A 16,586-nucleotide genomic window follows, 5' to 3' on the forward strand; every position below is an offset into this window, starting at 1 on the left:
GTTAGAAGGCTTAAGGGTACACACTTTTGCAGCTGATCTTCCATCCACACTACAAGTAAATTTTCCATCTCATGAATAGGACCTTGTCTTTTTTTCATTATTATTGTTCCCTTTATAGGTGCTGATCCTTTCACTACCTCACAAATTCGTTCCTTGTCCTTCAAAATTGTTGACATCGTTGAGTAAGAGAAGCCTAGGTCTCGTGAAATGGTTGCTTCCGTTTTTCCATTTTCATATTGCATTATTATTTTAATTTTCATCTCAAAAGTAATTGACTATCTCTTTTTCTTCTGAGCACCAACAGAACTTTCTCTTTTACGCTTGCCAGTAATTTTAAAGGGAATTAGAAACGAAAATATTGTCAGTACACAGCGCGAGCACTAACGACAACAACGACGGCCAAACACCCACTGAGCGTGCTACGGCGTGGATGCTGTACACCACGAGGCGGCCCAGCCCACGTCGTCATACGGGCCGGAAAGGTTTCGGTACTAGAAAATATGTACGGAATTGGAAATTTTTTTGTACGACTGCAGCGGTCGTATGTCTGGGTGGTCGTAAGTTGAGAAGTACCTGTATGTCCGTTCACTAGAGCGTCAGTGCGAGAACTGAGGATGTGGGAGGGTGGCAGGCAGCCATGTAGCGTGCCCAGAGATGCGTCTGGTAGTAAACATTAGGAGTTAAATTTAAAATAGTGTGTATTTCTATATGATGCGCCAGATTGACTCATGTAAAATAGGAACGATTCTCTTGAAATTAATGCATTGTCCTCAATTGTGGGTGTCGCTTTAAATCAATAATTTTAAATTGAATCGCTTTAAATCGACGTTCTACTGTACTGTAAATTTCAAGTTCATAAGTACAGTCGGGGACTTCCTGTATACCCAGGGATTCCACAATCAGGACTTTCATGTACATATTCATTGGTCTCAGTTAAGATACACATTGGGCTATGCAAATCAGTGCTATGGGATTACATTAATTTCTTAGGGTTCATGCTTATAATCTAATCAGTGTTTGAGCTTGCAATGCATCAATTAAATTGGTCACAAATACTCAGAATGACATGTACTTCTGAGCAGTCAGCGTTTTACACACAAGGAACGACTCACGGGTGATTAACACATGACACTCAGGAGCGGATCCAAGGGGGGGTTCTGGGGGTCTGGACCCTCCCTTTTCATCAGAAAATTCAAATACTTTTTCTGTAATGCACAATTGTACTCCGGGATTTTTGTATAGTAAAACGTAATTACCATTGACCCCAGAATATCTCCTAATATCAAGTGCACATGGCTTCAAAATGCCCATGATATTGGTCAGATTTTAAAACAATTTCTTGGGTCTTACAGCACCTCCCAAAAAACCCCAGCTGAGTAGGCTCGCTGTGCTCGTCCCGTTTCCCCACCTACAACTTCTTGGATCCCCCCCTTTAAGTATTCCTGGATCCACTCCTTAGAACTCCAGTGTCTGGGAGCTGTTGACAGGTTCTCTCAAATGATCAGTGAGTTTCTTTAATATAAAAATGAGAATAATTTTAATAGTCATCAGATTCTCCAATGGCTGCAAATCAAAGAAACATAACTATTGCTCACCCCAACACCCTACTTATTTGACAATTTCATTACAAGTAACATATACAGTGAACCCTCGCTTCACGCGGTTTCACTTTACGCGTTTCCACGTTTACGCGGTACCCTGCCGAACACGGAATGCTCACTTTCCGCGGTGTGTGTACCCTTTTATGCGGAGAGCGGCTGGCGGTCCTCTCGCGCTGCGCCATTTTTGGATCCAAACCTCCCGCCATCCGCCATGTTGTGTAAGCAGCGCGAGTAGGTTGCACAGTGTATGTCTTTGTTGCGTTATCGGTGATGTCATATGACGTATCGGACTGTAATTGGGCAAAGCATCCTTACCTCCCTCCCCGCAAGCTGTGATTGGTTTAATGTACTATGACGTGCCCCGCGGGAGCGTTCAAGCCCCTTGACCTACCCGGCTACACTGTGTATATCGGTATCCATTGTTCCATAAGAATGGCTTCCACCGGACCACCACCACCACCACAAAGAAACCTTGCATTACCTGGACCCAGCCGCCCTAAGCCAAAGAAGACACGACGTTCCTTAAGCTACGAAATCCAATATAAGATCATACAAGAGTTGGAGAAAGGAACAAGACAGGTTGATCTCGCGCGCCAGCATGGTGTTAACGAATCAACTATCAGGACAATTAAGAAGGATGCAGCCAAGATAAAGGAGCACATGAACATCACAAAGTCTACAGATGCTTCTACGATCAAGTATTTCCACAACCAGGTGCTTCTGAAGATGGAAAAATTACTTGTGAGCTACTTGGTTCGTCAGGCGCGACGGAACATGGCGGTGGACACGTGCTCAGTTAAGGAGTACGCACGTGAACTGTATGCTGCAGTGTCACGAAACATGGGAATTTCAGAGCCCAAACCCTCTAATGCTTCCTCTGGGTGGTTACAGAGGTTTAAGAAGAGGAACAAGATCACCACTATCAACATTGGTGGTGAAGAAGCTTGTGCTGACCGTGTTGCGGCTAGGGAATTTCCTCCGTTTTTACGTGAGAGTATGGAGGAAGGACAGTACACCGACGACCAGGTGTTTAACATGGACGAATCTGGTCTTTTTTGGAAAAAGCTACCTTCCAAGACCTTCGTTGTGAAGAATGCCAGCAAGTGTCGGGGCCGGAAGTTGCAGAAGGAGCGCATCACCGTCCTGTTTACCACCAATGCCTCCGGTACCTGTAAGCTCAAGTTATCGGTGATCCACACAGCACGCAAGCTGCACGCCTACAAGAGCATGGACATGACCAAGCTAAATGTCCACTGGCTGACCGCACGTAAGGCGTGGATGTTCTCTCCACTGTCCCTCTCCTGGTTTGATGACTGTTTTGTTCCCGATGTGAAGAAATTCTGTGAGCAACAGAATGTTCCATTCAAGATTTTGTTGCTGCTTGACAACGCACTAGGACACTCGCCCCTACTGTTAGATCGTCACCCCAACGTAAAAGTGGTCTTCCTTCCTCCCAACACTACGTCTATAATACAGCCCATGGACCAAGAATTGATCTGTAATGTAAAAGCTGCATTCTCTGCCAAGAAATTCAAGCTCCTGAACGACTACACCAACACCAAGGAAGAGTTGCGTAACCTGAGTGACGCCAACACCGATAGCAAGAGCGAAGAAGACGAGGATCAACAGTTGGCAGAGCAAGAAGTACTTTTGAGACAATTTTGGAGAACATTCAACGTCAAGAAAGCTGTGGACTTCTTGGTGGAGGCATGGGATCAGCTGTCTGTAGCAACTGTTCGTCACGCATGGAGACATGTGTTGCAAGGTACTCCGGGTGTTAGGCAGAGTAAATCTGTGACTGGTGAGGATCAGACTGTTGCAGTAGCAGTGGACCTTGCCAGAGAAGCTGCGCAGAGTGTTACAGCTGCAGGCTTCTCCGAGACCACCAACAACGACATCCTGGAGGTGATAGGGGATCCTCATGTGACTACCGACGAGATGGTAGATGATGATGACGTCAGTGAAGAGGCAGGTGGTGCGTCATCCCAAGAAGAACGCCAGTTATCCCATAGTAATGTAAGGGGTGCCGTCGAGTGTATTGAGAAAGTCAAGCTCCTCCTTTCCGACGACCCTGACGCTCACAGGTATGAAATCTTCACTACCCAGCTGTTGCAGACTATGGAGCCCTACATCAAGGTTTATCAAGACAACATAAACACCAGCCGTCAGCAAAGCATAACCGAGTTCTTCGCCCGCAACCCACCACAGCCAGCCCAAGCCAGTGATAGTGACAGGCAGAGACAGTGATGATGACTTTGAGGGATTTGTCAGGGAGGCACTAGTAAGTGTGGATGACAGCAATGAAGACTCACCTGAGGGCCAGTAGCCTGCCCTCTGCCTCGGAACCTGCCTCCATTCCCCTACGCCGAGCCATCTCTTCTACTAACGTAAGTGTTAACCCCAACCTGTTTTTTTCTAACCTAACCTTCAGTATATTATTCTCTTATTGATTGTTTTCTTCTACATTATGTGTGTGTGAGAATACCATCATAAAGTTAAGATGTTATTTTTAGTAAAACGTACGTATTGTGTCGGGAAAAAGTGGGGTTTGGGGGTCGGCCTGGTCTCTATTTCAATTAATCCCATATGTTGTGTTGTTCACTTTATGCGGGCCGCCGTGGGTTCTTTTAACCGCGTAAAGTGAAGGTTCACTGTAGTTGAAGCTTTTAACATCACTCTCAATGGATCTTGAATGTTTCAGCTATTAGTAGGTATAGTCAGTCCTTGACTTACGACGGGGTTAGGGACCGACAACCAGGTCGTAAGTCGGAAATGCTTAAATAATACATAGAAAATCTAAAATGGGGGTCTCTCTTTCTTCTCAGCACCACAAACATTCACTTTTAAGCTTGCCAGCCATTTTAAAGTGAATTAAAGATGAAAGTTTTTGTCTGTGTACTGATGTTGGGACTCGAAAATACGTAATTTGACAAAATTTTGGTACGACTGAGGCAGGTCGTAAGTGCGGGTGGTCGTAGGTCGAAAGTTGGGGAGGAGCTGTGTGTGTGTGTGTGTGTGTGTGTGTGTGTGTGTGTGTGTGTTATTACCCAGCTTTACACAGTTTCACTTTCCGCGATTTCTCATTTGATTTCACATTTACGTGGTACCTTGCCAGAACCGGACTTTCACTTTCCGCAGTGCATCTACTCATATACACGGTGAAGTATAATTTATTTTATATTTTTTTATATTTAGCTCATAAAATTCATACAAATTACCCTGCCAGAATATAATTTACATAGCTGGAATTCTTACAATATGATGATCATTTTGAATATAAATATCATGGATTTTGCATTAGACTTACAAATTTTAGATCTAATGTAATAATTTGGTTTACACAAAGCAAATATTTTATCGTTTGTGCAAAATATATGAAGTTTACATTCAAAATATTCCCTGACCTGCAAGGAATCTACAAATGTCAATTATATTATCCTAACTTTAGTCTGGGTTATTATTTATTACTAAAAATGTAAATATACTATTTTCTCCCAATCGCTTTTCTGGTAGGGAGGGAGGGCGGAGGTGGGGTATTTTGCTTGACAGATAGTGTCCTTGAAGAATATTTCTTTATTTATTTACTGAAGATATTTGTTTTAGCTCATAAAATTCATACAAATTACCCGGCCAGAATATAATTTACAATGCTGGAAATCTTACAATATGGTGATCATTTTGAATATAAACATCATGGATTTTACATTAGACATACAAATTTTAGATCTAATGTAATAATTTGGTTTACACAAATCAAATACTGTATTTTATCTTTTGTGCAAAATATATGAAGTTTACATTCAAAATATTCCCTGACCTGCAAGGGATCCAGAAATGTCAATTATATTATCCTAACTTTAGTCTGAAGTATTATTTATTACTAAAAGTTAAAATCTAGTTTTTTCACCCAAACATTTCTCTGGTAGGGAGAGAAGGTGGGGGGTGGGGGGAGGGTTGGGACCGACCGACCCAGCTGGCGTGAGTGTGAGGAGGTGGGGAGGCAAGGTGGGGTACTTTGATTGACAGATAGTGTCGTGAAGAATATTTTTTTTTTTATTACCTGAAGATATTTGTTTTAGCTCATAAAATTCATACAAATTACTCGGCCAGAATATAATTTACATTGCTGGAATTCTTACAATATGATGATCATTTTGAAAATAAACATCATGGATTTTGCATTAGACATACAAATTACAAATTTTAGATCTAATGTAATAATTTGGTTTACACAAAGCAAATATTTTATCTTGTGTGCAAAATATATGAAGTTTACATTCAAAATATTCCCTGACCTGCAAGGAATCCAGAAATGTCAATTATATTATCTTAACTTTAGTCTGAGGTATTATTTATTACTAAACGTTAAAATCCAGTGTTTTCACCCAACCATTTCTCAGAGAGGTAGGAGCTAGTGAGGTGGGAAGAGGGGGGGATTTGAGTCCATTATTTGAATAGACATTAACCTGGCGACTGTATTTCTCTTAAATATTAATTGTGTGAGCATACCATCATAAAATTTAGATGTTATTTTTACTACAACATTGGTATTGTGTCGGAAAAAGTGGAGTTTGGGGGTCGGGCCAGTCTCTATTGGAATTAATCCCATATGTTCTGTTGTTCACTTTACGCAGTTTTCACTTTCCGTGGTACCCTGTGGGTTCAATTGACCGCGCGTAAATCGGGGTACTACTGTATATATATATTACAGTAACACATACGTATTCATTCGTCATTTTAAATATACAAACATCATCAATGGTATTTCATGAGGATTCAGAAATGGATTGATAGAAAACATATGTCTCAATAGAGGGACTAAAGAAATGCGTTATAGCGAACTGTTTTATGGACTATTGAGCTTAATATGATTCGTGTGACATTAAGTTAACGAACATGTATGATTGTGATCAGTACATTACTAGTGTGGCTATCTTGGACTTAAGTCGTGTACAGGGGTAATGTAATGTAGTGTATTATACTGTACTGTACATTGATAGTGTAATGTACACCCACTAAAAAATTATTCGACACCCGTGTCATATTGTACACCCAACAAAAAATTATTCAGCACCCTTACGGCGTGATACAATATGACACGGGTGCCGAATAATTTTTTAGTGAGTGTACATTACACCAATATATAGTAAAGGTAATGTACATGTTTGTAGGTACAGTAATGTTGTATACTTGGTTAGTATATGTTACTGCATGTGCATGGGTTACTACTTTTGTTGTGGAGGGGAAGTGTACTTCAGTATTGTGCACAAAAGTCCCTTCCACCTGCCAACCACAGTGTGAGACTGAATCACCTGAGGATGAATCAATAAAGCAGCTGATCGATTTGCCTTGATGGCCCAATGTTGGGCCATCAAGGCACTTTCTTCAACTGCTTCAACCTCAGATGATTCGGGCTTACACTATGGCTGGTTGGTGGAAGAGACATGTGCGATAGTATATATTACAGTTTGTAAGGGTTATTCAAGTCATATCTCGTTTTTTGTTCATAGAAGTCCATATTATGCATTTTTATTATTTATCTTACTTGTGAAGTACAGAGTTTCTTCAGCCGATTAAATATTTTTATTAATGACTGAATAGTTGTAGAGTACAAAGATCAAAGACTTTTCTGTGTGTGTATGTGTTACAAGTACTGTGAGAGACCAGCAGCAGGATGTGGTATCCCCTAGACTGAGTGTACTGTATATTGTGTTATCAGGGCTGCAGCAGTGGGAACTCCTGCTGGTGGCGCTCGTCATCACCCTGGTGTTCCTTGCTATCTTCATGGGCTGCATGTATTTCTTCGTCTCGAAACTCGCCAGGTGTGCATGACCGCAATACTTCTTTGCGCAAGTTTTCATCCGTACAGACTTTAGAGTATGTTTAGATTATATGGTATAGTATAGTACATTAATTACATTAATGTGGCCTCATGTATCTTTGATAAGCAACCTCTGTAATTTATTTCTGTTGAACATTAAACTTGCCATTGGATGATCTTTGACTAGTAATTGTAAGTCATTGTTCATCTGGCCATCTCTCATGATCAGGCTCCAGGTAGACATATAGGCTTACTTTCCAACCCCAACTCAGAAGTATTTTACTTTTACTTTTATCCTCTTTGCTACTGATTGGCTCGTTAGCCGCTTGGGGGGTGTTCACGTCTCTGTTACGCACTGTTGGCATGCACCGGCTCCTGAATGTATCTGAATTTGCTCCAGTGGTGGTCAAGTCTGGTCTTGAAAGAGCTCACACTTGGTGCTGTCACAACACTCTCTGGCAAGTTGTTCTAAGAGTTCACAACTCTCACTCCGAAAAAAATTGCCCTCACAGTTTTCTGGACTATGTGGCTTTTTCAACCTTGAGCTATGACTAACAGGAAACATGTTTTGCCATCTCCCATTACAATTAATTCTTTCAAAAACAAATTAAGACAACTAACATTCTGGGACATGAACCCTGAGTCTGTCTCCACCCATGTATACTGTAGTATACACGCCCGCATCGACTCTAATGACAAGGTTTCATGGAGTTTTCTCTAGGGGTCTAGCCAGTAAAGTCGGTAATTAAAACTGAACAACTCTGCCCTCTTAATTCATAAAATTCTGGATACTTTTTTCCGATGAATAATATACAGTAAATTAAGCTGGTCAACTCACTGATACATTTTCTCACTAGAGTTGATCAGTATCATGATACCAAGAATTAAAAATTGCCAGCTGTCTCACAGAAGGAAATTCAAATACAGGTTGTACCTCTCTAGTCCGGCAATCCGTGGTCCGGAACGATTTTAGTTTGTCCAATAGGTAGATAGGCAGTTTTTTTTTTTTTTTGAATTATTATTATTATTACAGGAGTATTAAATTTTTGCCCCTCAGGCCCCAATGTGGGTCAGTGACCTATGCCCGGGTGGGCTAATCCCCTTAAAAAAAAAAAAAAGCCGCGGGAAATTAAGGTTTGTTTACATCCGGCAGTTCGGCTGCTCTCTCTCTCTGCTTGTCTATACAGAGTACAACATTTAACCCTTCAATATATATGAGTAGTAAATAAGTGTTGCTTTCATATTCTTATGTAGAGTAATGACGATATATTTTCACATGTGCGCACTTACATACGAGCAGTCTCACTTTTTTTTTTACCATTGATGGTTAGCTACTTATATTGTTCCATTTATTAACATTAAATAACATTACAGGTACTTCAAGCAACCATATTCATTTTTTACATTAATTTTACTACAGCTAAACTCAGGGTCTTATTTTCTTCAGTTTTATATGCAGAACCAATCAGTCACTGGTTTCGTAAGCTTTAACATAAACAATGCCGGCAGCTGTCTCGTCTCCTCTAATATTCCACGTATTATTAATAAATTGTATTGTTAATTTTGCACACACGTACATTAATTAAAAAAAACAAATTCAGAAACATTAATTAAAATATATATGAACAGTAAATAAGTGTTGCTTTCATATTCTTATGTAAAGTAATGATGATATGTTTTCACGTGTGCGCATGTGCGATCTCTCTTTTTCTTTACCATTATCGTTAGCTACTTCTATTGTTCCATTTATTAACATTAAATAACATTACTTAAAACAACCATATTAATTTTACTACAGCTACAACCAAAGTCTTATTTTCTTCAGTTTTATATGTAGAACCAGTCAGTCACTGGTTTTGTAATCAACGAAAACAATGCTGTGTCATTTCCTCATGTGTTTTAATATTCTACGTATTATTAATGAATTGTATTGCTCATTTTGCACACATAAACATTAATTCAATAAAAAAGACATTCAGTAACAAACAATAATGAATCTTTTGTACATAAGAGAAATGACACTGTTTACACGATTATGCACGTCGTCTGCACGTTGGCGGGCCGTTCAAACCCGTCGAAATTCAAGTTTCCGCCGTCAAAATTTTTATTTATTTATTTTTTTGTGTTCCAATAAAATACGTTAAGAATTAAAAACTCGCGAAATTTGAGAAGCTACTATATGACATTTAACCCTTCAATATGTCTTCAAAGAGACCATGACGCAGAGAAAGTGGTGCTAGTGCTTCCAGGCATAAGCACAAGTCACTATCTATCCAGGAAAAGGGTGAATTTCCATAGTCCGGCACCGGTCAGGTCCCGAGGTTGCCGGACTAGAGAGGTACAACCTGTAGTAGAAAACAACTCTAAAACTAAGTGGCGTTAGGTTAACATGATAGCAGCGGCAGCTTTAGAGCTGTGCGGGCCCTGTGCAAAATGTGGATATGAGGCCCCCCCCCAAAAAAAAAATTTATGTAGAAATACGTACTGTTTCTGTAATACATGTAGTATAGAAATTCTGTGAAATATTCATAGAAAACCCACTTTTTTTTTTTTTCAAAATAAAATTTAACATGTTTCAATAATGCAAATTTAGTATTGAAAAGTAATATGTATATGTGTCCTCCATGAAGTAGTAAGCACTTAACAAAGAGGAAATGCTATGGTCTAGTCTAGCAAGTCTGAGCACACCCACATTTATAAAAATTTTGTAGATTTTTAGTTCTCTGCCAATATCCAGTCCATGAAATGCTAAAGTAAAATCCCAGAAATCACAAAGAATATTCACAAATCTTTGTTTTATGCTCTAAAAAAAATTCTTTCGCACAAAAATGTATGGCCCATTTATTTATTTATTTTTTGTGTGGGGGGAGGGCTTAAAAATTTTGTGGGGCCCCCACGTCCAAGCTTGTGGGTGCTGTGCAATTACACATTTCATACTTCAGGCTTCCTCTGCATGATAGGGAGGACAATCCATTTATCATGCTTCACTACCTCTAATGTAACTGTGAGATTATTTGTTAATTCAATTTGTAAGAAAAATTATCCTGATGGGTATAACCTTGACATCCCACATTTTCTTTTGGCAGAAGGTACCGCCAGACTATACCTGCGGATGGGCTGGTCCCCAGCAGCTTCCAAGGCAGCGTCCCCAGCAGCAAGATAAACAGCATCGCAGACGGCAGCCTGAAGAGCATTCGTGTCCTGGAGACTCAGCTAGTGGGCGGGGCGATGGTGGAGAGCCAGATGGTGGAGCGGAAGACGTTGACAGGTCAGCAGGGGAGCAGAGAGTTGGTGCTTGACGTTGACAAGTTGTGGCCTGCGTCACTCACGCTGCCAGCCACACAATTCATCCTTCCTCTCGATTACCAACATAACACCACTGGTAACGGCAGCCTAACCATGGATATGTGTATACCCAAGAGCTGCATTAATATTCCCTTTTTAGAAAGTATGTGGTATTCTTGTTTTTTGCACAATTATCAGCAAAGATAAATTTTCGACTTCAGTTCCGTCAGATCTTATGAAGTAAAAATGAAACACAGCATCAGGACTCGCTGTGAATCGTGTCTGTAGGACAAAGTAGATATGAGTATGGAGGTAAAACAGTAAATTTAAAAATATCACAAATTAGGGGCTTTGGCTTGCCAATCCTTTTTTTGTCATCCATTTATTGGTAAAATTGTATGAAAATACTCAAGTCAGTTTTTGCAGATTTACCCAGGAAAAAACATAATATAGCTCCTCCCCAACTTACGACGGGGTTAGGGACCCAAATCCAGGTCGTAAGTTGAAATGGTCCTAAGTCGAAAATGCTTAAATAATACATAGAAAATCTAAAATGGGTGTCTTTTTTTCTTCTCAGCACCACAAAACTCTCACTTTTAAGCTTGCCAGCAATTTTAAAGTGAATTACAAACGAAAATTTTGTCAGTACACAGCGCAATCACTGACGTTGGGACTCGAAAATACGTAGTTTGACAAAATTTTGGTACCAGTCGTATGTCCGGGTGGTCGTAAGTTGAGTAGGTCGTAAGTCGGGGAGGAGCTGTACATACAATTTAATATTGCATAGTAGTCACATAGATACCAATGCACTCACTTATGTGTAATTATGTGTAATACATATCGGAGTCAATTGACAGTAGAAAAATTTAACTATTGCATCTCATTAATACAACACAGTACTGTACTGTTTAATCATTAAAAAGACATGTGTGGACGTTTGATATGAGGCTGAGTCAAAGTGCCATGACTAGAAATGTTAAAAAAAAATAAAAATTAATATATAAAAAAAAGGAAAAGACTTACACAATATTCTTTTCACACTTTAAGATCAACATAATGAAAAATAAATGTACTTATAACAAAGATATCTCCATTTTCCAGGTTTAGGAGGGAGATAGGAAGGAACTGGTTCACAAATAGGGTAGTGGACGAGTGGAACAAGCTTAGCAACTTTGTAGTAAGTGCTGGAATTCTGGAAAGTTTCAAAAGGAGGCTAGATAGATTCATGGATGATTGAGTGGTAGTAACTCTCGACAGGAGCTGCCATGCACAGGCCAACCGGCCTATTGCAGACTCCTTATGTTCTTATGTTCTAATTGGTGCAGAGCACTTCCGGGAATGAAAGATTTCCGGGTAACAAGACGACTCACTCAAGGCTGGAAAAAAAAAAAAAATCCCCCATTCCCGTAATTTTCCGGGTAACGGAAAAATGTTTTCGGAAGTTCCAGAAATTGCCCATTACACCATCTCTTGAACCAGGAAAAAATATCTCATCCCTCGGAGTTTTTCGGGTAATGGAAAATTTGTCTCATAATTTCCAGAAAATGCGCCAGATTTTCATCTCTCAAACCCGGAAAAAACTACCCCATCCCCGGAATTTTCCGGGTACCTGGAAAATTTTCTCGTAATTTTCCAAGCAAATTTCAATTCCGGCTGTCGGAGATTTCCGGGTTTGAAGGATTTTGGCTAACGGATATATTACTACAGTAGAATGATGATTTAAAGCAATTCAATTTAAGATTATTGATTTAAAGCGACACCCACAATTAAGGACAACGTTTTAATTTAAAGCGAATCTTTCCAATTTTGCGCGAGTCAATCTGGTGCATCATATTTTAAAATTCACGCCTAATGTTTCTCTGGGAACGCTACACTGTCCTAAGGCCAAAGCTGTACTGTACATGTACTCAAAATAATATACTAAATGATTACTAAAAGTTTTGTCTAGTGTAAACTATAGCATGATTATATTCAAATTAATCACTATCTTATAAGAATTCCAGCAATGTAAATTATATTCTCCCCGGTCACTTCTGACATTTTATAAACAAAAAAACAAAAACTCAATCTAAAGGGCATAAATAAACAAATCAATACTTCACTAGACCTTTGGCCCCCAACTGTCAAACATGTTAATGTCACCTCCCTCCCCTATCCTCCCAGCCAGGGTTTGGTATTTTAGGCTTACAGTTTTTATCTTATATAATATCACAGACTAAAGTTAGCAGAATATAATTTGCATTGCTGGAATCCTTGCAAGACAGCGAATAATTTGAATAAAAACGTTTTTTATTTTGTAAAAGAGATAAAAATTGTAGCCCTTTGTAATAAAATTAATTAGACATGTCAGTCCAGTGACATTTTATAAGAGAAAAACTTCAAGTCCCTCTTAAGGACAGATAAATAAATAATCACTAGACCTTGGCATCAACTGTCAAACATATCACCTCACCTCCCCCCCCCATCTTCCCATCAGCTGATCGCTAGTAAACAGACCATTTCACGTCCCATAATTTTAGCCATGTTGATTTATGAGTGTTTGTTTTAACATAATACTACAAAAAACAATGTTTTGTTTATTCTAGGAGATGGGCGGAGGTTCATCTGGGTAGACTCTCAGTCTTTTTAGTATTTTGTGTTTCTCTCAAGTACCAAACTAAATTATTCCATTGAAACAACACTTCAATTTAGTGCGAATCCGGTTTAAAGCGACTTCTCTTGGAACGTATCTCGTGTTATATCGATGTTCCACTGTATTGATGTTAATAATATATACTTCTTAAGCAGGTTTATCAAGTTCACCTTGATTACGACCGTGCATAAACAGTCTTCAATCAAGGTTCCAGTTTTATCATTCATCGGTGTTAAGTGTGGCATAATCTTACTCCAACTAAATTTACTCAGCCAACATGTTTTTCAGGGAACAAGTTCCATAAGTCTGACAAGGAATGATTCAGGACTTGGATTTAACACTATAACACAATAGGAAGCTGACAAGCAAGTAGATTAACATTACATGAATCATATCTGTTTATTGTTAAAATTAATATATTATTTTTAGATTATCAACCAATGAAAATGATGAATGGACGCATGTCTGGACAGAGTACATCAAGCTTGTCCCGGAAGAGCAGCAACATATCGTGGTCTTCGCGTGGGTGGGAGTCACTCACCACTGACACTGAGTCTGAATTATATAACTCCAACAGACGACAGTTCCGTGCTGCCTCCGCCAGGAGGTATGCACACATGCATGCATGTACTCATGCATGCATGCCCACAAGCACGCAACATTTTTAGCAAGCTTCAAGATCCCCTAAAGATTAGGAACCCCAACTTATTTCACGTCTAGCCTAACCCCCAGTAAAAAGTTGAATTTAATTGTTGCAAATTACTGATTAAAAGAAATATATATATATGTAGCCTGTATATACCCTGTATTCTTTTTTTAAAAGGTTTTGGTTAGGTTAGGTTTGTTAGATTGAACAGAGAACTAGTGTTGGGAATTTTGGAATAATGATTTACGCATACACATTGGTGGTAGTACAGATGTCGTGCTAATATGTAAAAGTAAAAATATGAAACCCTACACCATCACAGCTAATAAAATACCACAGCTACACTACCAAAATCCTAAAGAAACTACAGTACTTATAATTGCTGTTTAGTTAAAATAATGGGAGTAGTCTATGCACTACATGTTATAACCTGAGACTACTTAAACTATTATGAGATGTATTGGCCAAAGCATTATCCCAACTGAATTGCACTTACATATTAAGCACCAGTGACAACACACTCGGGTCTAGATAGCCTAAATAAAAATCTAAGATATAACAAGCATAAGTGTACTTTAGCTTATAGTAGATGGTAGAGACAGAAATCAAATGGACCTCAAGGGCTTATAAGAGATTGTTACATCAAGATGACTTCCAGGGCTTGAGAAGCACAATTAAAGTAGACTGAAATGATGTATTATATAGTTGATAGAAGTTACTAGAACCTCTAGTGGTTTACAGGTTTTCCTTTCCAGAGGTTAGGTGCATCTGTATCCCTCCAGGGTTGGTCAAGCTCTCTAGCAATACCACGAGGAGACGCTATCTTCTTGTACCCATGCCGTCAATTCGTGGGAAAATCTCTTTAGCCTAATTTTAATTATCTCTTTAACTATAAATTAAGATTGTTTTTATTCGGTAAAGTAATATCACTGAAATATGAAAGGATAGAATTTCATGGTAAAACACCACCATACCATAATAACTTAGCACCCTTTTCACCACAGAGACGCTGGCAAGACCTACCGTCCTCTGCTCCTCAGGACCTCCACTTTTTCCGAGAGTGATGAGTCACCATGAGCGCTATAGTCTTCTGACACATCAATTCTAGGATTTCTGCTGTTTATTATTTTATTTATTTCTTCACATCAGTCTCATTATAGTTCAGCAGAGTCTTAGACAAACAAGTAATTGTAAAATTATCTAAACTATCCATCTCCACTAAATTTTCTGATGAACTAAAAGGGCTATCACACTAGGCAAAATTTCTACCAATCTCGGTTCTCATTTCCCTGTTCTCGGTAAAAGAAAAAACTTTTCCAATCACAGATTCGCGTGTCACCGTTGGAGGCGTCACTTGGAACAAAACAATAACAACGATTGCAGGTCTTCCAAAAGTGTTGTCATTTTAAGCTTTTATTGAGATATAATGGATGTCTGAAATCCCAAAGACTGCATTCCCTCACTTTATCAACAAGAGAAGCTTCAGAGTCCCTTGTCCAAATAATGTGAGGCTTGAGAATCCATTGGTGGGCTCACAGTGGATGTAAACAAATTAAATTAAATCTCATATGTAATTTTCATTAGTACAGTATATTTACATTAAAATCAATTTAAAAATTTCCTATGATTTCATTTAATAAAATCAATGCCTTTCAATTATAAATACTATTACAGAAGCTCAATTGGACCCAAAATGCAGTCAAAACTTGCCAGAGAAATCCCATACTTAACATTTTCCTTGGCTCTCAGTTTTCAGGCGAAAATCTGACCGAGAACAGCGGTATCAGCGGTATTGTTGTTTTCACCCATGGAATGCAGATATTTGACCAGTGTGAAAGCCCTTTAACATTGGTCAAGTTATGAGAAATAATTTTTAATCAAGTTTTTATTTTTGAATTAGCTTGCTCTTTTATGTGTTCACTTATATGAATATATATACAGTACAGGTTGACAACCCTTTATCCGAAATTCCAAAAACCGAAAAGCTCTGAAAACCGAATTTTTTTTTGTGGAGCAAATTTTTTTTTTTTTTTTTTTAGCCCACCCGGGCACAGGTTACTGACCCACATCGGGGCCTGGGGGGTGAAAATGTAATAGTAATAGTAATAATAATTATAATAATAATAATAATAATGATAATACAGTAATAATAATAATTATTCATAGTAAATAAAATTTTTAATAAAAAATACACAAAAATAAAATAAGAATGATAACAATAATAATAATAACAATAATACTGTAATAATAATAATAATAATAATAATAATAATAATAAAGAAATACAAGAATGAAAAAAAGATCAAAAGTGAGAAACACGACCTAGACCTATGATTATTATTATTATTATTATTATTATTATTATTATTATTATTATTATTATTATATTTAGCCCCCAGGCCCCAATGTGGGTCAGTGACCTGTGCCCGGGTGGGCTGATCCCTGTAAAAAAAAAAAAAAAAACCTAACCATTCTGAAAACCGAAAAATTCCAAAAACCGAAATGCATCTGGTCCCAAGGATTTCGGATAAGGGATTGTCAACCTGTATAAAAAGGCCCATTAAAACATGGAATTTGTTGATTCAACGGAAAGGAATGTGT

The 16,586-nt window shown here is 38.6% G+C and overlaps 1 protein-coding gene across 15 annotated transcripts in view; it reads left to right on the top strand.

The window, feature by feature from the left end:
- Window positions 1–16,586, top strand: part of LOC121865480 — a 48,427-nt gene that overhangs the window by 25,337 nt on the left and 6,504 nt on the right. For 8 of the 15 annotated variants that reach the window (XM_042364958.1, XM_042364959.1, XM_042364957.1 and 5 more), the window contains 4 exons: window positions 7,321–7,423; window positions 10,509–10,870; window positions 13,769–13,946; window positions 14,990–15,604. In XM_042364958.1, coding sequence (XP_042220892.1) covers window positions 7,321–7,423; window positions 10,509–10,870; window positions 13,769–13,946; window positions 14,990–15,062 — 716 coding nt within the window. In that variant the 3' untranslated portion in view covers window positions 15,063–15,604. Of the gene's footprint in view, window positions 1–7,320; window positions 7,424–10,508; window positions 10,871–13,768; window positions 13,947–14,989; window positions 15,605–16,586 lie in introns of those variants that run through there. The other 7 variants (XR_006088768.1, XR_006088767.1, XR_006088766.1 and 4 more) reach the window with 4 other exon arrangements.

Source organism: Homarus americanus, unplaced genomic scaffold (assembly GCF_018991925.1).
Source record: "Homarus americanus isolate GMGI-L3 unplaced genomic scaffold, GMGI_Hamer_2.0 scaffold25483, whole genome shotgun sequence".
NCBI lineage: Eukaryota > Metazoa > Arthropoda > Malacostraca > Decapoda > Nephropidae > Homarus > Homarus americanus.